Below are 21,983 nucleotides of genomic sequence, written 5' to 3' on the forward strand. Positions count from 1 at the left end.
CTACGTTATATGCAGACTCAGTAGCTCCTGTACGAAGGCAAGGAGCTCCCCCGCAGAGTAGGGAGACGCAACAGGCGCGCAAAGAAAAACGCGCAGGCGCAGACTGGGCTCAGGACGCTACTTGGGACAGGAGTTGAGAGCCCAGATCCGCGCAACGCAGCAGCGCCGCCCGCCCCTTTGTTTACAATAAGTATAGCCGGCCGAGGCTGAGCCCGAGTCCTTCCGAAAGACTTCGGCTGCCGCCAGCCGCGTCCGAAGCCGGATACGGAAATAACCGACGACATCCGGCATCCGCCGAAGGGAGCTTCGGCGGCTCATCCGTAGGCTACGGAGACGCACGAAGGTTGCCTCGAAGCAAAACTCGGGCGAGGAGCCATCATGGCGGACCAGGTCGAGCAGCTCCGGGCGGATGGCATCCAGAAGCGGTTGGTGCAGGAAGGCCGAGGGCCCCAACCAGATTACCAAGATGGTACCAAGGTGAGAGAGGACGGTTTCTCAGGGCTGAGGCAAATAACGGAACGAGGCCGGAGGAACGCGCATGCGCAAGCGAGCGGCGATGACGCACGAGGAGGCTAAAATACGCGTGCGCGGTGAAGATAGTGGGGTGCGGGGTTTGCGAGTTGAGTTTGTTACCCACGCTTTATACATCCAGAATTTTGCTAACTCGAGGCTGATTCGTGCCTGCCTTCGAGATGGAGGGATTCTTCCCCCACCCCGCCCATAAATGTGAATTTGCAAGCTGTGCTTCCAAGTCCACTTCGAATATGTGACGGGTTAATCCCGAGGGGGGGAAGGAAGTATGTGTGTGTGTGGGGGGTCTTATTTATTTAATAAAATGTATACACTGCTTGGGGGACGCGGGTGGCGCTGTGGTCTAAACCGCAGAGCCTAGGGCTTGCCGATCAGAAGGTCGGCGGTTCCCCAAAGCATCAATTGATACAAGAGACCCTGCCTCAACCTTCAAAACAGGATCATATTTGCAGTGAGAACAGACTTGGTGCTTGTAAACTGAATATGTGCATTAAAATAGGATAAAGCCACACCTGTGCTATCAGTAAACAGTTTACAGATTAATCTGCATAATTGGATAGTGAAGACACTTGACATGTGTTGCTTCTCCCAGTCGTAGTATCAGTTACAGATAGGTAGCCGTGTTGGTCTGCCATAGTCAAAACAAAAATTTTTTTTCCTTCCAGTAGCACCTTAAAGACCAACTAAGTTAGTTCTTGGTATGAGCTTTCGTGTGCATGCACACTTCTTCAGATACACTGTGTATCTGAAGAAGTGTGCATGCACACGAAAGCTCATACCAAGAACTAACTTAGTTGGTCTTTAAGGTGCTACTGGAAGGAAAAAATTTTTTTGTTCAGTCGTAGTATGAACAAAATGAACTTACTCCTTTAAGAAGGGCCATGGGTGAGTAGCAGATCAGGTGCTTTGTATGCAGGTTCTGCACCAGGCATCTCCAATTAAAAGGAACAGATAGGAAGGAAGAGGAAAGGGCCTCCTCTTCGCAAGACCCTGTTGAGCAGCTGCTGCTAGTCAGAGCATGCAACCCTAAACTAGGGGGCAAATAGTCTGATCTGCTATAAAGTAGCTTCCTGGGATAAAAGTCACCTAAGCCACCTTCAGCTAGTAGCAGATCTGTGTTTATAAGATGTTGAAGCCCCTTCCTATATTTACACTTCCTAGTGCAGTAACTCCCCCCCCCCTTTATTCTCTGCCTGAGAAATTGGGGGACAGAGATATTTAAACAAGTTGTTTTTATTTGCTGTATAATTCCCCTACAGCTTCATGAATAACAGTTTCTTCTGGCTCAGTAGCTTGTGAGACCTGCTGCTCAATCCACCCGCATAGCAGTATGGTATGGTGAGTGGGCTGGTACAGGCTTGTGTTTAAGTTGTAGCCATGGGTGGCCAGGACTTGCATGTAGGTGAGTGAATGGGCTAGCAGAGGAGGGAATGGAGTGCTCTGTTCCTCTGCATCCAGCTTGGTACTACAACTCTCCAGTCTTTCTTTGCCAGCTCCCAGCTGGCTACTAAACATTTTTGTAGGCTAGGTAACTTTTCTGGGCTTATTTAAAACCCTGGGCTAGGACTTTCTATATCTATTTGCTGGTTGATTTGACCAGTTATTTAAATGGATGTTGAGAATCAAATTTGTATTTATTTAATGCTTCCCATATAAAATCCCAAAGTGATTTAGCAACATCCATGTGTGTGTGTGTGTGTACATGTCAAGGACAGATACAGACGGGGTGTGTGTGGTGGAACGCCACTTGAAAAGCTTATTGTAGAAAATGAAGGTTATTTGATAGGCACCGAAAAGATGAAAGAGTTGGTGCCTGCTTGATGCCATGAAATGGAGCTTCATAGGGTAGGTACCACCATGTTAAAGGTCCAGTTCCTACAGTGCATGGAATGGATCAGCTAATAAGCTGAAATTTCTACAAACTCTGTTCTGAGCTTGATTACACTAACTCTTTCACTTGTATACAGTGAGGGCAATGTACTGTGCTATTAGCTTTATTTGTCATATTAGAAGTTGGTGTAATACCACGTCAGTCCCTTGATCCAACCACTCTGCTTCCCCTTCTCTTCAGGTGACCTTCCACTACCGCACACTGCTTTGCAGTCCGGACCAGCGAGTCTTGGATGACAGCCGTACCCGAGGGAAGCCCATGGAGCTCATCATTGGCAAGAAATTCAAGCTGCCCGTTTGGGAGACTATCCTGCACACCATGAGAGAGGGAGAGATGGCTGAGTTCTTGTGTGACACAAAGGTAATCCTTGTGGGATGATCAGCCTCATAGAATTGTTGAGTTGGAAGGGACCACGAGGGTCATCTAGTCCAATCCCCTGCAATGCAGGAAGTGGGGCTCAAACCCATGACCTTGAGATTAAGAGTCTCCTGCTCTACCAACTGAGCTATCATAGAACCAACATTCTTAAGTCTTAATTAAGGCATGAGCGGGTTAATACCACAGAATAAGCTGTCCTGCCAGGCTTAGTTAGGTCACTTCCCCTTAGGTCATCAAGCCTATTGTTCTAACCTCCACGTACATCTACCTGAGAAGCTCAGCATGGCTCTCACAAACCACTCTTTTGAGTTCCTAGACCAATCATTTAGAAACTTTAACCACTTTGTAACTTAGCCAACTTTTAGTGTCTGTGCAACTTTATGAAGCCATTCAAAGTCAGTAAACCATTTTTAACTTACCCAATGTGTGGTCTTTTTCTGTGTTAGGGGAGGAGGAAAACTTTGGAAGGAGCTTGGAAGGGTGTATTATGAAGGTCTAACAACTTATATTTCCACACTTTATTTTGCTGTATATTTTGCTATTTTAAATCTGCTGGGGTTCTCTCACTAAACAGTACTTGCCTCAGACTTGGATCTTGGCATCCAGGTACTCTTCTTTCTATATACCTGTTTTTAAGTTGAACCCAGAACCCCCACTTCTGCAGCAAGCTAGCTTGGTCTAGTGTGGGAAGTGGCTTAGACATACCAGGCAAGGAGAGGTCTCTTCCCTAGCCCTGGCATCTGTAGTTTCCCTAACACATCCTTATGCTTTCTTGGTGCAGAATTGGAGTTTCCTTGGCTGCAGCTTTCAGGATTCTCCTTCCACAACTCACAACTAAGTATTTGGATCTGGCACAGGTGATGGAATGCCAGATTTGTTCTTTTTAGAGATACAATACACCATTTCAGCACGTGCACAAAATTTTATCTCATATCTTTGGGTCTGATGGTATTCCCTGGGAGAGGTTCTTCTCTCCTAGCAAGAAGGACTATGCCTGATCTTTTCTTTCTTTCTCTCCAGCATGTGGTCTTGTACCCAATGGTGTCAAAGAGCTTGAGGAACATTGCGGCTGGGAAGGATCCACTGGAGGGACAACGGCATTGCTGTGGCATTGCTCAGATGCATGAGCATCACTCCCTGGGTTACCCAGACCTCGATGAGCTGCAGCAGAACCCCCAGCCCCTCATCTTTGCCATTGAGATGCTCAAGGTGAGGGGAAGGAAAGGTGAGGTCCTCTGGGACAGTCTGAATCAGGAGAGTGATGGCTCTCTTGTGTATTTGGGAGTTTCTCCTGTATGTGGGTGTATGGATGTGCAAGAAGGGAGGAGAAAGCTGATTCCCAACAGATCTGTCTTGGTGTCTGCTGTTATTTTCTTGGCTAAGTACATGAGATGATTTTGCTAGCTTTTTAAAGGTACCACACAGGGATGAAGCAGCAGCTGCCTACTGAGAACCCTCCTATTATTTCACTTCCCCCCAGTTTCATAAATCTCATCAAAGACGTGTTTTTTTCTTACCTGTGCCCTGGGATGCAGAAGGCACACAGTCAGATGGGCTCTTACAGTGCTCACATTGCCCCCGCTATCTAACCCAGCCTGCTGCCTTTGTGCCTCGCTTAGGTGGAAGTTCCTGGCACATACCGGCAAGATCCCTGGGCCATGTCAGATGACGAGAAAGTGAAGGCTGTGCCCCTGATCCACCAGGAAGGCAATGAACTCTACAAGGAAGGCAAAGTGCAGGAGGCGGCTGCCAAGTACTACGATGCCATCGCTTGCCTCAAGAACCTGCAGATGAAGGTGAGTGAAGGCGCGTCTTCCTCACACCCTAGTGCAGCTTCAGTTTTGTCTCCACATTTGTGTTAAGAGGGTGGGTGTGTCAGCTCCGGATGTAGCAGGGATCCCACTTCCCTTGCATCATGCTGCAGAGGCAGATGTGAGTTGTGGATTGATAAGCAGGGTTGGCACCGCATAAAGGGCAGCCCTGCTTCCTGCGCAGTTCCTTCCCTGTCTTTCATTCCATAAGGTCTGCTCTGATGGCAGAGCTTCCAGGAGGCCACTCCTTTTCAGTCAACAGGGCCCTTGGTTGTGCTGCCCAGCCATCATAGCACCTCTGTTCTCACATGTAGGGGAACCTTTGAAATCCTCCAGCTGTGCCTCACACTCCTTTCCTTGTCCTGTACCCCAGGAGCAGCCCGGATCCCCAGACTGGATCCAGCTGGACCAACAAATCACCCCTTTGCTGCTGAATTACTGCCAGTGTAAGCTGTTGAACGAGGAGTATTACGAGGTGCTGGATCACTGCTCCTCTATTCTCAACAAGTATGAAGGTAAGGCATTTTGCTGGCCACACCATGCCCTAGTGGGGACTGGGAAGCAGCTCTGAAAATAGGGAGTTGTGGGATTTGATCAATCTAACTTTGTGTTGCGTGGGACTGCATGTGGGGGCAGAGGAGACCTACTGTGGTTTTAGAGAGCCTGCGTGGTATAGTGGTTAACGTGTTGGACTAGGACCTGGGAGACCAGGGTGCAAATCTCTCAGACATGAAGCTCACTGGGTGACCTTGTGCTATGCTAGTCACTGTCTCCTAGCCTATCCAACCTCACAGGGTTGTGAAGATAAAATGAGAAGGGGAGAACGCTAGTGCACCACCTAGGGGGATAGTTGTGATATGTGTCATTTTAAATAAATAAGAGAGTCCTTGCATGTAACTGGGGCTGAGGGGGAGCATTGTATTGTGCCCTGGTTGAAAGTGGAATAGACCACTGGGTGGGCCTGGTCAGAGTGTACGGAGCCTGCCTGCCTGCATTACTCAGGTGCTGGCTCTCCCCGCAGATAACGTCAAAGCCTACTTCAAGCGAGCCAAGGCCCATGCTGCTGTTTGGAATGCAACCGAAGCGCAGGCTGACTTTGCCAAGGTCTTGCAGCTGGATCCGTCGTTGGGCCCTGTGGTTGCCCGGGAGCTGCGTAGCCTGGAGACCCGCTTACGTCAGAAGGAAGACGAGGACAAGATCCGTTTCAAAGGCATATTCTCCCAGTAGCCACGATGCCGCCTGCTGCTGTCCCACTCAGGACAGCTGAGGCCAGGCAGCGCCAATGGACCATGAGACTCCTTGGCTCAGGGCTAGTGCGGCCCTCCCCTTTGCACACATGTTGGGGAAGCCGCCCTTTCTTGTCAGCAAAGTATGTTGCCTCTGTGCAAATAGCAGTATTTGCCAAAGGGAAGAGGGAGAGAGAAGGGAAGGCTTTCTGATTTCCCAGGCCAAAGAGGAATGTGTCTGCCAGATTAGGTGTGAGCCTCTTATGTTATCCCTCCAAGTGACCCTTTACCATGTTCCATTGCACACAGTGCCTTTTCCTGTGTTGCTCATGAAGAGAGAAACTTAGCTTGTGTGAGAGCTGCCAGGAGATACTGTGAGGTATGCTTTGTGTTGTGAGCCAAGGCTGAATGGGCCATTTATGATGAGAGTTGCATGAAGGTGATCAGTTCTCCCTTTGAGTGCCATTCCTCCTTGCCATGCCCTCTGTGTACAGTAGTGCATGTGTTTGAGCTTGTACTCAGTCCATCCTGGCTAGTGTGCAGGTGAGGTTGCCCTTTTCTGGCTGTGTGGGATGATGCCCCAGGATCCAAATACATCTCCCTTTGCGAGGGAACCTTAAGTGGTGTATTGCTGAGTAAGAAGGAACCAAACCGTTGGGTGCTCCATCCAGCAGGTCTTTTTAAAGGAAAAAGAGAGACTGCACCTACTGCATTGTGGTTGTTGTGTTGGAAACCCTTGGCTTCTTTAGTTAAAGTGTGTTGTGGTGTGATAGGTCAACCATAGACATGTGGTGCCCTGTGCTGCTTTGCAAACTAGGAGGCTCTGCCGAATGCCAGCTTCCCTGTTACTTGATGTAATGGCTGCTGTCAACATTCCTTGTTGTTCCTGGTGCTTTGTAGCTGGTTGGAGGAAGAGGCACTTTCAAAAAAAAATCTGCTAAAATGAAGAACTCTTCATTTCTTTGGGCCTTTAGTACATGACTGAGAGAGAGGAGTCTTGTGCATGTTGTTTCTTGATGCCTCCAATAGCAAATATTCCAAACTGATGCAGCACAGCAACAGGCCTCAGTCCTTCCTCCCTTCTCTGAGAGGTAGGGCTTGGGAGCAAATAGCAAAAGGTGAGGCCAGCCAACCAGCCCCTGCTAGAATGTATAGATTCGAGCAATATACTGTGCAGCATATTCTGAAACTCCAAGGGTGACTTTGATTAAGGGTGACTGTTGCCACCTTCTGAAACGTCTAAGCCACATCAAGTAGCACAGGTAATTGTTGGCGCCAGTGACTTACCTAAGGCCAAGGGCACACCAGGAGGGCAGTGCCTCATAAGCACCAACTTTCCCTGTGAGTACAGCAGCCAACAGTAGGGGGATCATGTCAAAGGCTCAGAGAGTGTTTTTCCCTTCCTTCTGTTTAGGAAAAGATGATGGGTGGACATGCCGTCATAAGCAGCTATTTCCCTTTAATTATTTCAGAAAGTGAATCAAAGACAGTCAGATTCACTGAAAGACTTAGGATACAAAGAACACTTGTTCAGGGCGTTCTTCCGTGAGGAAGGATCTTTGCCCCAACCCACCAAGGTTATTTGCTTGTTAGAATGGGTTTTGTGCTTGGATTGCCAATCTTGGGTACAGAATCAGTGGAGTTCATACCTGAGCAATGTCAGGACAATGGGCTCTTATAATGCCTTGAATCCCTGTTGTATGGTGAGTGTGATTGCAGTCTTTGCCTGGACTGTGAAACTGGCTCTAAAAGTGGGAGATACCATTTACCTACCCAATTCAAATTGGATTACTTGTGTTCCTACCAAATACATCTACAGAGCCAATAATAATGTATGATTTTAATTTTTTTATATCTTCCCAGTTACCTTTCCTTTCAAATCAGTTTATTCTGTTTTGTTGGTCTGTGCTGTCTCTCTTCAGTATACATCTGTACACAGTGCAGACCCCCCTCCAGACTGTTTTCAGCACCAGTGTGCATAGCACGGTCTGTATAGCTGGATTAAAAACTGTAGCTGTCAAGGTGTCCCATTGGGAAAAGGCACCTTGCTTTTTCAAAGTACTGTGTGCCTGTACACTCCAACTTCTACTCCAGAGGGCAGCCCATTGTTGTCCTGATATTACATGCACTTGCAGAGAAAATGGGATATCATCCAAACACCATACCAAATCAAAATTGAAATGTCATGAACCAAGCAGAAAGGAACACTTTGTTCATCCTTCTGTGGCTTTAAAATTTGCTACCCAGTGTATATTTAGCCTAGCACATGCCCCTAGGGATAAAGTGGGTGAACAGAGAATGTGGGATCGAACGCCACAGTTGGCACAATCTATTATTTCTGTGCAGCTCCCATTCAGTTCAGCGGCTCTTACACTGGGGAACTTGGCAGTAGATTGTGCTCAGTAACGGTCATCTAAATAACTACCAGTAGAATTCAGAGTTGTACAATAAAGTTTCCTCTCTACCACAAAGTACTGCAAGAAAATGTTTTTGCTTATGTTTTTTAATGGTTAGATTATTGTACTTTACCTGTCTTTGAGCTACAAAGGTTGTACTGCTTTTTTCTGGACCATATCTATATTTGGAGGAGGTAGGGCTTTGTTGGTCAGCTTTGAGTCTCATGCTACACCTATCAAAGTCTCTGTACTGCTAGTGTAAATCAGTCGCAGAAGACAAGCCTGGCTAACACAAAATCTTTGGGAAATAATTTTTAAAAATCATCATTGTGTTTCTATATTGCAGGTTCAAGTGTATGGTATTTGTTTATATAAAAAACATATTCAAAAGCAATTTGGTGACAGTTCTGGCATCTTTGGGTCCTGGTGGAAACTAGAAAAGAAGCCAGAGGATTAAAAACTGGTGTGCTTAGTCTAGACCCCCGTTTACCTCTGAATTGCCGTCAGTAAGGAAAATTGCAACTTTTTCTTCCAAGAATGAAAACAAGTAGTTTGGTATAAAGGAAAGTTGAAACATCTGCATACCTACTCTCCTGTTCAATGGCTTGAACAAGGAGTTGGCGCAGGAAATCAACCCAGGCACAGCCTTGTAAGTAAAATTATTGTACCCTGTTCAGTTGACTTTCTGTAGCCTAATCCCTCCCCTCAGTGATGGGATAGAAATTTTATAAGGCAGCCCAGGAAGGAATAGAGCACTTCTGAAACATGAAAAGCTTTAGCCCATGGGCTGGATACCCATAAGCAGGTTTTTCTGCTCAATTATTATTATTTTTTGGTCGTCTGTTACTAATAATTGACAGAACTCACTGTTGTGAAAGTTTACATCTGCTTGCACAACAGGACTTCCACCTTGTTTTCCTCACCTCTGCAGCCCCTATGGTTCCTAAAACTGTGGGAAGACTGCAGGGGGAAGGAGGTGAAGATGGAGTTCCGCTATGCAAGTTCATTCCACCCGTGCATGGACTGTTACAAACAATCCAAGGAATTTGGAAAAAATAAAAAATGGGAAAGAATTCTACAAAAAAATGTCTTGTGAGCCTGTGAGTGAGGTACTGAAACAAAGAAAAACAATTCCAATCCAATAATTTATTAAACTTCCATCTTGTAAAGCCAGTTACAAATTAAACAAACAAAAAGAGCAGAAGGAAATCTGCAATAGAATTAATGGAAGTTATACTTCTAATTGGGTTTAAGCTGCCTGCAGCAACCCATGAGCCAGGACAGAGCAGTAGTTCAGGGCTAAGGACTGGGGAGCAGGAAGGTGTACTAAGAAGGTTCTAGTATGTATCAGACCAAACAGGGAATATCAAGTTCACTAGTCGTCTTTGTTCCACTCTGCAACCTGGTGAGGGCCAAAACAAAGAGGTAAGAACTCTTAATGTGACTCAGTCTGGTGTCTTAAGGCAATGTTTCTCTTTCAAAACTACAGAATGGTGAGACAGTCTGTCCAGCCTTGCTGATGTAACTACATAACATGCACAGGATATTTGGGTGGGCACCTTACAGGAGAAAAGAGGTGGCTGCTAAACCCTGAACTGTGGCTTTTGTGTTTTCGCTTCAATAAAAAAGAAAGCAATTATAATTACATCACTGGATGGCTTCTTCAGACAGGTGTGACTTACTTTATTTGCATTCCCCAGGACAAAGGGATGGGAGTGTGGAAACGAGATCCCTGATTGGACAATCCTTTGTAGAGGAAAAGTTCCAGATTCTTTGGGTTTTACTGAGTGGACTGGACAAGAGATTTGAAATTCAACCTTGGTAGGTCAGAGCAGATTGGCAGCTTGATTTACCTAGCTGAAAAAGAAAGTGGAAAACCCCAAAATAGCCTGGAATAGGGGAAAATGCTGCCTTTGTGCTTAGAGAGGAAGGCATAGTTGAATATAATTCCCCTCATATTACACAAACGTAGAAATGGATAGTAGACAAAGAATTCAGGATCCTGAGAATCTTGGCTGTATCTTTCTTTTAAAAAAAATAAGTCCCTAGCCCCATAGGCTATGAAAAGATGCTTACAAATACCTGGGTAATGGCCAAAGATGTCTCAGAAGGTGGGCAGAGTAAGATTTGAACCCTTTGGGGACTGGATTGCAATACTTTATCCACCTCTTTACCCCTTTCCTACTGCTAGCAGAAGCAGGATAAAGAGACATATTTTGCATTAACTGCCTTTCACCTGTCATCTGCCAACCCACGGCAAGCTATTAACTTTGGAGGGCTTATGTACATGGCCTTTCTAAGCAACCACAATGGACCAATGTGGCACTTAGCCTAGTGGAACTTGTTGATCTCCATAACCCCTCCATAAGCTCCCACTAGAACAGCCCATGGACAGGGATGAAGGAAAGTGTAGCCCAGGAATATCTGGAGGGCCACAGATTCCCCATCCCTGCCCTAGGGCTTCAGCAGCTTACAGGATAAACCCATTCTTCCCAGGTTGGCATGCTGGAAGGTTTCAGGAGAGAATGGAGCAAGTCCTCCGACAGGTGGGGATTCAGAGATGTGCAACCAACTCATCTGACTCCTCCCTGTGCCCTGTTCCTTCCCTACCTCATCAAGCACAGATGATTCCTTCAGCCTTCTGTGTTCTCAGTTACCTTGACTAGAGTTGGTTTTTCTCTCTGCCGCCTTCGCAGCCAGCTCCCTCCTCTTACCTTCTCAAAATCCATTCATTTAGTCTGTTTTACTATCTGTAGCCTTCCAAGGCTTTGTGTGGCATAAAAACTAGCCTATAGAAAAGGATAAGGAATAATAGCAGCCCAAACTCCAGGAAGGAAGGGAAAGCAGCATCAAAGTGATTAGGGAAAAGGGACTGTTCTCCTTGCAACTGGATACACGTAGATCTATCCACAAATCTCACCCCCTGGACTCATCAGAGAAATGGGTTTTTTTATACTACCAAGTGGCAAACTCTCCAAACATGCACCATGAGAAATAGCTCTTCTCCAAAGGGCTTGGAAGAACAGCACCAAAAGAAATATGTGTCGTTTTACACACAGCTGGTGGTTTCCATAAGGATCCTGCTTCGAGAGTCACAAGCCTCTGTGAGGATCTCCGCTAACATCAAACAGAGTGGTGGCCTTTTAATAATTGTAGCTTTGAAAACTCTGTGATTTGGAAGTAATTAAACCTTAAACCTCTGGGGATGGTAATACTGATAACACAACACAACCCGCCCCTCCACGCAGCAGAGAAGCTCCCAATACTATATTCAGTAGTAGCAGCTCATCCCTGAGCGAACATCAGCCCCCCAAAGGGTTAGTTTAGTCTTTACCATTGGAGAGCTTGGCTGCCAAATTAACTGGAGCCTCTATCTCTTGCGCACGCGGGAATCTTGCTTGGTGCATCACAGCACAACATTGAGACTCCCCACCCACCCACCCACCTTTCTGCTGCTTTTATTGCACAAAATATTTCCGCGCCTCAATCTCTTCAAGAAAGGTAGCCACATTTGCTTCTGGTGGTCTCACTTTGCATCTGCAGTAAGGTCTTTACTCCAAGAGTGAGGCCAGAGGGAGCCTGGCCTCCAGCTGCCTTGAGTAGCTAGCCAGAGTAGTCGGGGTTGTGGTTTTGGTTAAAGAGCAAGCCCTGCAGCTGTAGGTGCTCAGCATCAGTCCCTTTTTCCTTCTCTCAAAGCAAAGGAAAAAAGGGAGATGTTTTTTCCTTCTTACGAAAAAGGATTTTTGCTACAAATCTGGCTGGAACACAGTGTGTATCTTTCCTCAAGGGCTCAGTGGAGCGCCACAGGCCTCATCACCTTGTCCAGATACTCGCACGACTGTCCAGGCTGGTGGCCGATTTGATGCTACAACATTTCTTCACAATCATGTTGATGTAGGCTTTCATGATTTTAATGATCTCTCCCACCTAATAAGATAAGAGGGGACGGTCAGGATCACTTAACGCACTGAGCAGTTATATAGCAGCAATTTCTGATGGTGGCCAGAAGCCAATGGAATGTAACTGGAATGGGGACTTGCAAAGGGTCTTCTGTATCCCCTTTCTTTCTCCCAACCCCTACTGCTACTGTCACTTTGGGAAACGCAAGAAAGATTTCTTTGGCTGTGCATACCTGTTCCCTGAGCAGAATTCAAGCCCCGCTTGCATGTGGGGTTTAAATTCCACTCAAGGAACAGGCACAGGCAGCCCAAAAAATCTGTCAAATGCAGGCGTCTTCCTTGCTCCCCCCACCCTCCTTTGCTCAGGGAACGGGAGGGAGAAATGCTTTGCCAGCTTTGTGACTGGTGATTCCTAAGCCCCATCCACCTGTCAAATCTGACCCATGTGGCCAATCTGGGGAGCTAAAAGGGTTCCCCACCCCTGCAACATACTTTAAAAAGGAAGGCTTTCGGCTTATGCTTTTTGCCCACCCAATCCTGCCTCAGCACAAAAGTCCTTGCGGTCACCCACAAAACAGGCTAACTTAGCATTCCATGAAGCATACCTGGGGGGTTTCAAAGTACATCTCTCTCTCATCCACTGTCAGCTTGAAGGTATTGGGCTGGGGAGCCCCAAAGAAGACAATGTGCTCATACTGGAACGTTTCTAGGGGTTTGGGGTCTCCCCGTTTGTACACCGACACATTCTCTGTGCTGACACTAAGCCAGAGGTCATTGGGAAAGCCACCTTCCTTACACTGCAGGAAAGAAACAAGAAGATTTAGCAAAGGGAAGGTGTTGCTTGGGGGGAAAAGCATGCAGTGGGCGACTGAACCGAAAACTGAAAGCCCCTGGTCAAAAACCAATTCTCCCCCCCACCATCCAATGAAACCCCAGAGTAATTAGTAAAGATTCCCACCTCAAAAGCAAATAATTTAAAAATGGTGTCAAAGTAAGACCCAAAATATTTAATTTATTTATTTCAATTTCTACTTCATTCTTTAATAGGATCTGCCAAATCTTAGCTCAACCATGAACAGGCTTGGTACCCAATATTTATTTATTGTGTTTACATCCTGCCTTTCCAGACAGTTCAGGTCTGACTACTCTGTTCTCCTGCTTCCCTGTTTTATTCTCCAAACAATGCTGTGAGGTAATTTAGCTGTGACTGAGCCAGGATTTGAACCTGGGTGTCCTCCCTCCTAGCCCAATGCTCTTAGCTACACCCACATTGGCTCTTCGTCGATTAGCTTGCACCTCAATTCCCTCCCCCACAATCCTCAATCTGTAATAGTGGGGGTAATAAAATGGAACCATCTTTGAAGGTTCTTATGAAGTGCAACTGAGATAATAAACACAATCCTCCTGTAGCATCTTTCAAAGAAGGATTAATGCTGAAGCTTCTTGTGTGTCTCTCACCTCCACATCAAAGACAGTGGAGCCATAGCCCGACCATTCCTTCATGATGTTCATGTAGGCCACCATGGCTTGCTGCTGGAGCAGCCCCTGCAGTTTGCACCACTTTTCTGTTATGCTGGCCCGAGCCGCCGACAGCTCCTCTTTCACCCACATCTCCATCATCTGCTCCTCTTCCACCTTTTGCTTCTTCACTGAGCCCGCCTTAAAGCTACGCTTCAGAGTGCCCTCCAGGAAGCTGGTCCGCCTTTTCTCCAGGGCATGGCTGCTGGGACCGCTACTCTTCATGGACTGCAGGATTTTGGACTTCAGCCTCTTCACTGGATAGATGTTGTCCAGGGACCAGGAGATTTTGGAAATATCCCCATAGAGGTACTGCAGCCTCAGAGCAGCCAAGTGCTGCAGTGTCTCCTCTGGACCAGGGAAATGGCCGTCAATGAGACTTTCATGAGCCTGTGAATGGCAGAAGGAGCAATTTTATTCGTGGGTCTATAAATGTTGTTACTTGCTATTTTATTGTTCTTTGAAACTTTGGAATTTTAATACTGTACATTGGTATGTTGTAACCAACCTTGGGAGGTAGATACACTAAAAAGCAGGCAAATAACTAGCTAACTAAAATATGTTTTTTTCCAAAGGCTGTTTGCTTCAAGAGACCATCGCAATGCCTATGCTTACCCCTTTGGAGTTAAGTTATGTATATTGCCTTATAAGTCAAGATGAACAACTCAGTGCCCTAATAGCAATGGGCTGTTGCAGGCAAATTCTGGCTTGACCCAGCCACCCATTCAGCCACCCACCTGCTTATTCTCTCCCATGCGAAGACTTACCTGCTCAAACATGAAAGCAAATTCCACCCCTTCCTTGGGAACATTTTCAACATCCAAGAAACAATACAGTTTAAAGTAGAGCTGCCAGTGCCCATCCTCATCCTCCTCTTCCACGGACCCAGCAAGTCTAAAAGATGAGGAAGAAGCTGGTTACCATCTGGTTCGTTGGTAAAGAAGAGCTGGTCTACACGTAGCATCTGTCTCTGAAAACAGCATCTCCATAGCACCCTGTCACAAGGTCTCAGAGTACTAGCAACATGGCAGAAGGCCTTATTGTTTAGAAAGTATCAGATCCCCCAATGCTAAACAGGAGGATTATTCCTGTGAAACACCTACCTCTCAAACTTGGCCAGAACATCAGCTACAATCACCCGACTCTCAATGGCCTTGTCCACATGCTTGTTGCGTTCAAAGAGGGCAAACATGTTCCGACTATCTTCCATGGCCAACCCCCGGATCAGCTTCTCTACCACCTACAAAGGGAGGAGGGAGACCACGTTACTCCACAAAGGATTTGGTTGCACAAGGAACCTCTCAGACAGATGCAAACAGGCTGGACTAAGAGAGAGAGACATATATTCCCTCCACTTCCGCTAGTAGAGGCCATCTGAAGCAAGCTGAATGCCCCTTCTTCCCTGGACAACTTTGCCTTGAAAATTCTGCCTTCATTCTTACCTCTCCGGCACTGGTATGAGAATTGATGGTAATTTGACAGGAACCTCCTCCGTGGCAGTAGACAGTGGTGGTCATTTCCTCCCGGGTAATGAGGGCCTGTATTTCCTCCTGGGAGGGGACAAACTCCCTGCTCTTGGTTCTTTTCAGTGAATCAGTGATGAACTGAGAATATCGATCTATTTCAGTGCCTGGGAAGAGATCTTTTACTCTGGTTGAGGGAGGGTGAGGAGAGAGAAGAGATAAATAACATATTGCCATTCTGTCATGAAACAAACTTTGACCTAGAACCGTGTCATTTGTATAGCGAGGCCAAGCCAACTCAAAAGGCTGTGGGCTACCTACAGCCTATGAAGATGTTGTATCACTTAATATAAGCAAATTTCATTCATTTGGACAGAGGTTATTTACTGTTTTCTGCCTCTGAGACCAATATTTACACCTTTGTCTAGAAATATCAGGACCAGCTTGGCACTGCTGCTGAGTAGAAGGCAGGTATGAGGGAAAGTAGTACAGGAAGCACTGGAGTTTTCACAAAGCAAGGTGGAGGTAAATTGGGGGTGGGTAGCCTCTGCAATGATCTCTAAGGATGCAAGTGTTAGGCAAAGGGCCTCCTGTTTTGCATGCAGAAGGTTCCTGGTTCTATCTCTGGCTAGGACTGAATCCTGGAGAGCTGTTGCCCTTCAGTGGAGATAATACTGAGCTGACTCAATATGAAGCAGCCTTCCCATGTTTCTGTATGTCTGCAGCGACTGGTGCTATGTAATGCATTCCTCAGTGCTCTGGAGTCAGGGAGCTAGCTACAATTGCAGAGAAATTCCTCCAGGATGGTTCTTACCTTCTGAGGTGGAACTTGAGGTAACGGAGGATTCCTCTGCTGGGCAGGAAGGTGCAGCTCATGCAGGTCATCAGCTGCCAGTGGTGAAGGTTCCCCGGTCTGTTGGGCTGTGGCACGTGGTTTGTCTGCTTGATCAGCTGACAGTACACCTCGTCCCGGAGGGGCCTGAGATCATGGCAGGTCTGCAGAATGCCCTGGATAATGGGGATGGGGTCCGAGACTGTCTCAATCTCCTGAAGGGAGTTAAAGATCTTCATTGCTTCGTCCTGGAGGCTGCTGTAGCCTTTCTCTTGCTGCACTGCAGTGGGAGGAGGCGGCACAAACAACAAGGCAGGGAGAAGGCAGTCAGTATGTCCTCCAACTATGGACTGGCCAGCTGGTAGTTCATCACTCCAAGAAACACATTTGCTCATGCCCACAACCCAGAGGGAAAAGGGAACTCCTCTGACAATTATCACTACTCAAAGGTCACTTGAGAAACAATCCAATTCCCCCCATTAGAAACGGTTACATGATAGGGCTATGATTTTGCTCCTTTTTCAATGCACAATTCTTTGTATATAGCTAGTGAAATCCATTCCACTGGGTAAGTTCACTGCATCTTCCCACTTCTACAGTGTTTTTTTAAACATCAGAGTTCAGCAGGAGTCAACACAATAACGCTGATTTACAGTGCAATTCTATGCATGTTTATTAGGATGGAAGACCCACTGAGACTTACTTCTGAGTCAGTGTACACAGAATTCTTGTGCACACTCAGCTAAGAAGTAAGTTGCACTGAAGTTGAAACTACTTTTGAGGAAACGTGTATACTGGGTTGCACTGTAAAGCTGGATGACCTTCATCCTGGCAAGATTCTGCCTCAGTCCCATCCCATCCTCTAAAAAATATTCCTTTTGAACCCTTGACATAGCATCCTCGAAAGCCACCAAGTCACTCACAGTTGACCCCAACGTCCCCATATGGCAGTGGTAGAAGCGGCGAGTGCAGGGGGTGCTGGGTGTATCTCAGGATAGGATTCCTCCGGTAGGTCTGTTCTACCACTTCAGGGTTCATGCTGTTCTCCTGAAAGGAAGGGGTGGGCAAATAGAGGTTACCTTTACAGGGCTTCTCTCTTTCCCTCAAACTATCTAATTGCACTATTAAATGGAAGTGCTCCCAGTCCATTACAGAAGAGATAAAACAACAGTTAAAGGCCTTGTATTGCAAAAATGGCAAGGTGGTCAGCAACAGGGGAAACTGCCAAACCAAGTCCATAGAAGGATTTGGAGATCACTTTATATCACAAAATATCCAGAGTATGTCAGACCAACAACAGCCCTCTCATCAAAAGGAATTCTGAATATTTAGAAACATGCCATGTTCTGACAGATCATAATATTGCTTTTAGTTGTTGTTGAATAAAATGTGCATCTACACCCTTCTGCCGATTTTAATCGTGTGTGTGTGTGTGTGTGTGTAGGGAAACTAACCAAGTGTATATGTATTTCCATCTGTCTACCTGAAAAGGGGGGGCCAAATGGCAAACTTCAGAGAGAAAATTACGAGAGATGCTTCCTTATAGCTCAGTGGAGGGATCCCTATGATACAAACACATGAAGCTGCATTCTGTACAGTCAAACTGCTAGTTCAGCCAGTGTTCTTTATTCTGACCGGCAGCTGCCCTCCAAGGTCTGAGAGGTTTTCCTCAACCCTGATACTGGATATCCTTCTTTCATGGGAGATGTCGGGTATTGTACCAGGGACCTTCTGTATGCAAACAATGTGATCCGCCACTGAGCTATGACTCTCCCATAAAAATGTGCAGCCTTTGGATTATCCTGCATGTATGAATGTGCCTTAACACACTATTCCCGCTGAAAGAGGGATTCTACCAGAGTCCTTTGTAGAATCCAGACCTAGTACTTAAGAATTAATGGACGCTGTCCTTTGTGTATGTTACATTCTTGCTTTTGATTATTCCAACGTGTGTGCAGAGAGAAATTGTATACCTAGAAGAGGGGCAGGAAGAAAGGGAAAGTGCCAAGGGACATCTCCGCTTCTGAACCGAGCAGAATGATGCAAATAATGGGAGGGAAGCTCAAATACCTGGGTATTTACACACACGAGCAAATCCTAAAAGGTTGTATATGAAGAGAGCAAGGAAAGCTCATTTGCCTTAATATCTTAAAGCTGTGAGTATAAGGGGATCCTAGTAATCTGGATATAGAGCTTATAAAAAGGTAAAGGACCCCTTTACTCTGGGGTTGCAGCACTCATCTCGCTTTACTGGCTGAGGGAGCCGACGTTTGTCCACAGACAATTTTTCCGGGTCATGTGGCCAGCATGACTAAGCTGCTTCTGGCGAAACCAGAGAAGCGCACAGAAACGCTGTTTACCTTCCCGCCGGAATGGTACCTATTTATCTACTTGCACTTTGACGTGCTTTCGAACTGCTAGGTGGGCAGGAGCAGGGACCGAACAACGGGAGCTCACCCCGTCATGGGGATTCGAACTGCCGACCTTCCGATCGGCAAGCTCAAGAGGCTCAGTGGTTTAGACCACAGCGCCACCCGCGTCCCTCATACTCATGTGCAATTAAGAGTTAGAGGCACTTACTCTAATGTCCCGAATCAGCTGCTGCGTGGGTGTTTCAATGGGAACCTTGCTGTCAATGACTCCTTGGATGGCAGAGACCCAGCGCATGGCTTCATTCAACAGCTTTGTGTAGAGCCGGTACGAGTGCTTTCTGCCATGCACAGTGATGTTCCAGTAGCCTGAAGGCACAAACAGAAACAGGCAACTACTGCCCAATCTTGGAGTAATTGAGATGGCAAATGACACAGCGAGAGAGAAAAGTGTGAGCTGGCAGAGGCCAGATCCTGGTGGCAATGTTGACTGCGCTCTATCAGCTGCTCATGACATGATGCAGTTGCCGTGCGATCTAAACTGGCCAATGGCACCCAAAGGGGTCTACAGAAAGCCCCTGATATTCCTTTGTGCACTTGAATGGCTTGGCCCATGGAGCACCAACTTAACCCCACAGGACTCTGTGCCATCATTCCCATGACACAAATGCTATTTCACTCCAAAGAAACCAGCAAATTAAATGTTATGGTTTATAGGATGAACAGAGTCAGTCCAGAAATTCTCTTCGGGCCTTACCGACTATGAATGCAGAACAGACACAGGCATATGAACATGTGATCTGCATCATACAAAGTCCAGCCATGGTCCCATCTATCCCAATACTAGCAGCTGGTCTCTCAGGCAGATTCTCCCAAGCGCTGATGCTGGATCCTTTGAAATGAGGATTGAAGCTGGGACCCTCTACATGCAAAATGCAGACCCTCCCCATAGTCTGCCAGGACTGTGTCCTATTACAAATGACCAAAATGATATTCCACACATTTATAGCTGTGCACAAAATGGTAAAGAATGGCAACGAACACTCAGAGAAGGACACAGTGGCACACAAAGAACACCTTTCCCCCTTCCTTACCTGTTTCTTTGAAGACTCTTTCATCAGGCTGGACCACTGAGCAGAGGCTGTTCAGCACCAGTGTCCCGAGCTTGGTGGCTGTGCGCTCGGACGATTTGTAGTAATCAAGGGCAGTGTTGGTCAGCACAAACCAGCGTTTCTTCACCTTCAGGGAAGAGGTCTTGCTACTGCTCTGGACCTCCTTATGAAGCCAGCCTGATGGGAAAGAGGGACAACAGGGCCCAATGGAATTGAAATTCAAGAAATAGAGTTTGCTCTCCTGCTAACGGGATGCTACTGGAGACTTTCAAATTCCTGTTCCTTTCTTTTAAAGAACAGAGGAAGGAGGAGGCACAATTCAGTCTAAACCTTCATCTCCCCCAGCTGACTTCCTGACTTCACTATCAGAGCATGCATTGCAAAGAAAGAAAGAAAGAAAGAAAGAAAGAAAGAAAGAAGGAAGGAAGGAAGGAAGGAAGGAAGGAAGGAAGGAAGGAAGGAAAGAAAGAAAGAAAGAAAGAAAGAAAGAAAGAAAGAAAGAAAGAAAGAAAGAAAGAAAGAGTTTAGGTAACACTTCAACCACCCAAAGAGCTTTTAATGAACCATGTTTGGCGTTTGTGTTTGGAGGGAAGTGAGGGGGCGGGAGGAGACTGCTTGGGGTACAGAATGTTAAGGCAAGTGGGAGAGGGCAGCTGAAGCGTGTGCTGAATGACGGTTGGGGTGGTGGGTGGGAATTTTGACAGTTGAGAGAGCGATGATGGGATCAGCATTTAATTACTGGGATGAATCACAGTCACCTCAAACTTCAGTCTGTTTACATCGTTCCTCAGATTAAATACTCTGCTGCTAACCCTGGGTATCTTGTCAGTGAAACCCACACTTAAAGGGTGTGAATACATACCTCAGTTCTTAACACTTATACACTGCTGTTAAAACATGAAGACTATAGTGGCTTCATCTTAGTAAATCCTTACAAGCATCCTGCAATGCCAATATGAACAGGTGGGGTCGAGGCAAAGAAAGCAGCAAACTTGCCCATGGCCACCTAGAGAATTCCTGGATGAGGGGAGATTTGAACTGGAGGATTTCTCACCACTGCATGTTATGAGCCACTCTATTGCATCAGTTCTCATGGTCATCAGCAGCTTCATATCCCATTTATAAAGTGGGAAATGCCATTATCACTTTGGAAGAGTGAGCTGTGCCATGACTGTAGCAACTAGTGCTATGGTAAGATAGGCTGCCACAAAGGCCAGCAAATGGCTTTTTTGTATTATTAACACCACTGGGGCAAGGAGGGTACTGTTTAGATGTTCTGCCTCAGGCACAATATATTTAGCCAGCTCTTTCATCTTGCCTTCATACCTCTCACAAGAAACTCCTGCCCATCGACCCGGGATTCGCCTTTGGGCTTCTGCAGGAGGGAGATCCAGTGGTGCATCTCTTCAGGGATGTCACTGTTGCAGTGAATGACTCTATTTGCTGTGATGATCACAAAGGAGTTTGGCCTGAAAAATCACCATCATCAAAATTAGTATCTCATTGTCAACATCACCACTACCATCATCTTCATCAATATTAATATTTTTCCAAAGCCACAACACAAATCTGTTTGTTTTTTGCCCAGACTCAAGCTGAGCAAGAAGAAAACATGTGAAGGTTAGGCCACACACAGAAACACATTGATTTTGCTCTCCTTTTCAAGGATGCAAGTCAGATTACTGCTTCAGTTGCAACTTTAAAACTGTGGAAGCGCTTAGTGTTTGCCACTTCCAGAAAAACTACTATTCTGGAAGAAGTGGGCATGTGTTGTGGGGAAGAGGGGGAAGTGTATGAGATGTCGGATTTGGCCACAATAACAGATGTCTTAGTTACATCCAGTTTGGATTACTCCAACACACTCTACATGGGGCTGCCTTTGAACAGTACTCCGAAACTTCAACTGGCTCCAAAAGCTGCAGCCAGATTGTTGACAGGGGCTGGTTATAGGGAGCAGACGACTTCCTTGCAAGAACAGCTCCACTAGCTACAGGTCTGTTTCAGGGCACAATTCAAAGTCGGGTTATTACCTATATAGCACCACATGGCTTATGCCCAGGCTGTCTGAAGGACCTTATTGACCCATACAAACCTGCCTGGGTCTTGAGGTGAGGCCCTTCTCCTAGTCCCGCCACCCTCATAGGCATGCTTGGTGGGGACATGGGAGAGGGCCTTCTTGGTGGCTGCTCCCAGTCTCTGGAACTTCCTCCCTAGAGAAGCTAGACTGGCTCCTTGTTGCCTTTGCACAGGCAGGTAAAGGCTTTCTTGTCCCAACAGGCTTTTGGGAACTGACTGCTTTTAATTAAATTAAAGGGCTGGTGCCATGCTGTTTTTGAGTCTAATTATTGGTATGCCTTAAACAGATTTTACATACGTATATAGTTTTCATTATTGATTTAAAAAAAAAATGTTTTTAGTGGTTCTTGTTTCTATCTGAAAGCTGCCTTGAGTCCCAGCAGGGAGAAAAGCGGGGTGGGTATGTATGTATGTATAAATAAATAAATAAATACAATGATGGTAATATATAAGGGAAAGCACCCCACAGGATGTTACTGTG

General features: G+C 46.3%; 2 protein-coding genes across 4 annotated transcripts in view; one reads left to right on the forward strand and one right to left on the reverse strand.

Moving 5' to 3' along the window:
- Positions 1–193: 193 nt before the first annotated feature.
- Positions 194–5,875, forward strand: AIP (aryl hydrocarbon receptor interacting protein). The gene is made up of 6 exons (XM_053400574.1): positions 194–477; positions 2,603–2,782; positions 3,821–4,009; positions 4,420–4,596; positions 4,985–5,126; positions 5,633–5,875. The coding sequence occupies exons 1-6, from the start codon at positions 379–381 to the stop codon at positions 5,836–5,838; spliced, it is 993 nt and encodes a 330-aa protein (XP_053256549.1). The 5' UTR covers positions 194–378; the 3' UTR covers positions 5,839–5,875.
- A 5,290-nt stretch (positions 5,876–11,165) lies between these two features.
- Positions 11,166–21,983, reverse strand: part of LOC128419645 (unconventional myosin-X-like) — a 74,169-nt gene continuing 63,351 nt past the window's right edge. For all 3 annotated transcript variants that reach the window (XM_053400596.1, XM_053400588.1, XM_053400603.1), the window contains 11 exons: positions 20,753–20,895; positions 19,409–19,603; positions 18,526–18,683; positions 16,869–16,992; positions 15,928–16,225; positions 15,093–15,300; positions 14,754–14,890; positions 14,418–14,544; positions 13,591–14,040; positions 12,738–12,929; positions 11,166–12,160 (listed from right to left, as the gene is read on the reverse strand). In XM_053400596.1, the coding sequence (XP_053256571.1) occupies positions 12,047–12,160; positions 12,738–12,929; positions 13,591–14,040; positions 14,418–14,544; positions 14,754–14,890; positions 15,093–15,300; positions 15,928–16,225; positions 16,869–16,992; positions 18,526–18,683; positions 19,409–19,603; positions 20,753–20,895 (2,146 nt within the window). In that variant the 3' untranslated portion in view covers positions 11,166–12,046. The remainder of the gene's footprint in view (positions 12,161–12,737; positions 12,930–13,590; positions 14,041–14,417; positions 14,545–14,753; positions 14,891–15,092; positions 15,301–15,927; positions 16,226–16,868; positions 16,993–18,525; positions 18,684–19,408; positions 19,604–20,752; positions 20,896–21,983) is intronic.

Source organism: Podarcis raffonei, chromosome 1 (assembly GCF_027172205.1).
Source record: "Podarcis raffonei isolate rPodRaf1 chromosome 1, rPodRaf1.pri, whole genome shotgun sequence".
NCBI lineage: Eukaryota > Metazoa > Chordata > Lepidosauria > Squamata > Lacertidae > Podarcis > Podarcis raffonei.

Excerpts from the sequence above, each read along its gene's own strand:
- AIP (XM_053400574.1), top strand. The coding sequence starts at position 379 with ATGGCGGACCAGGTCGAGCAGCTCCGGGCGGATGGCATCCAGAAGCGG. Across the intron at positions 478-2,602 it reads ATTACCAAGATGGTACCAAG|GTGACCTTCCACTACCGCAC; the intron begins GTGAGAGAGGAC and ends CCTTCTCTTCAG. Across the intron at positions 5,127-5,632 it reads TATTCTCAACAAGTATGAAG|ATAACGTCAAAGCCTACTTC; the intron begins GTAAGGCATTTT and ends CTCTCCCCGCAG.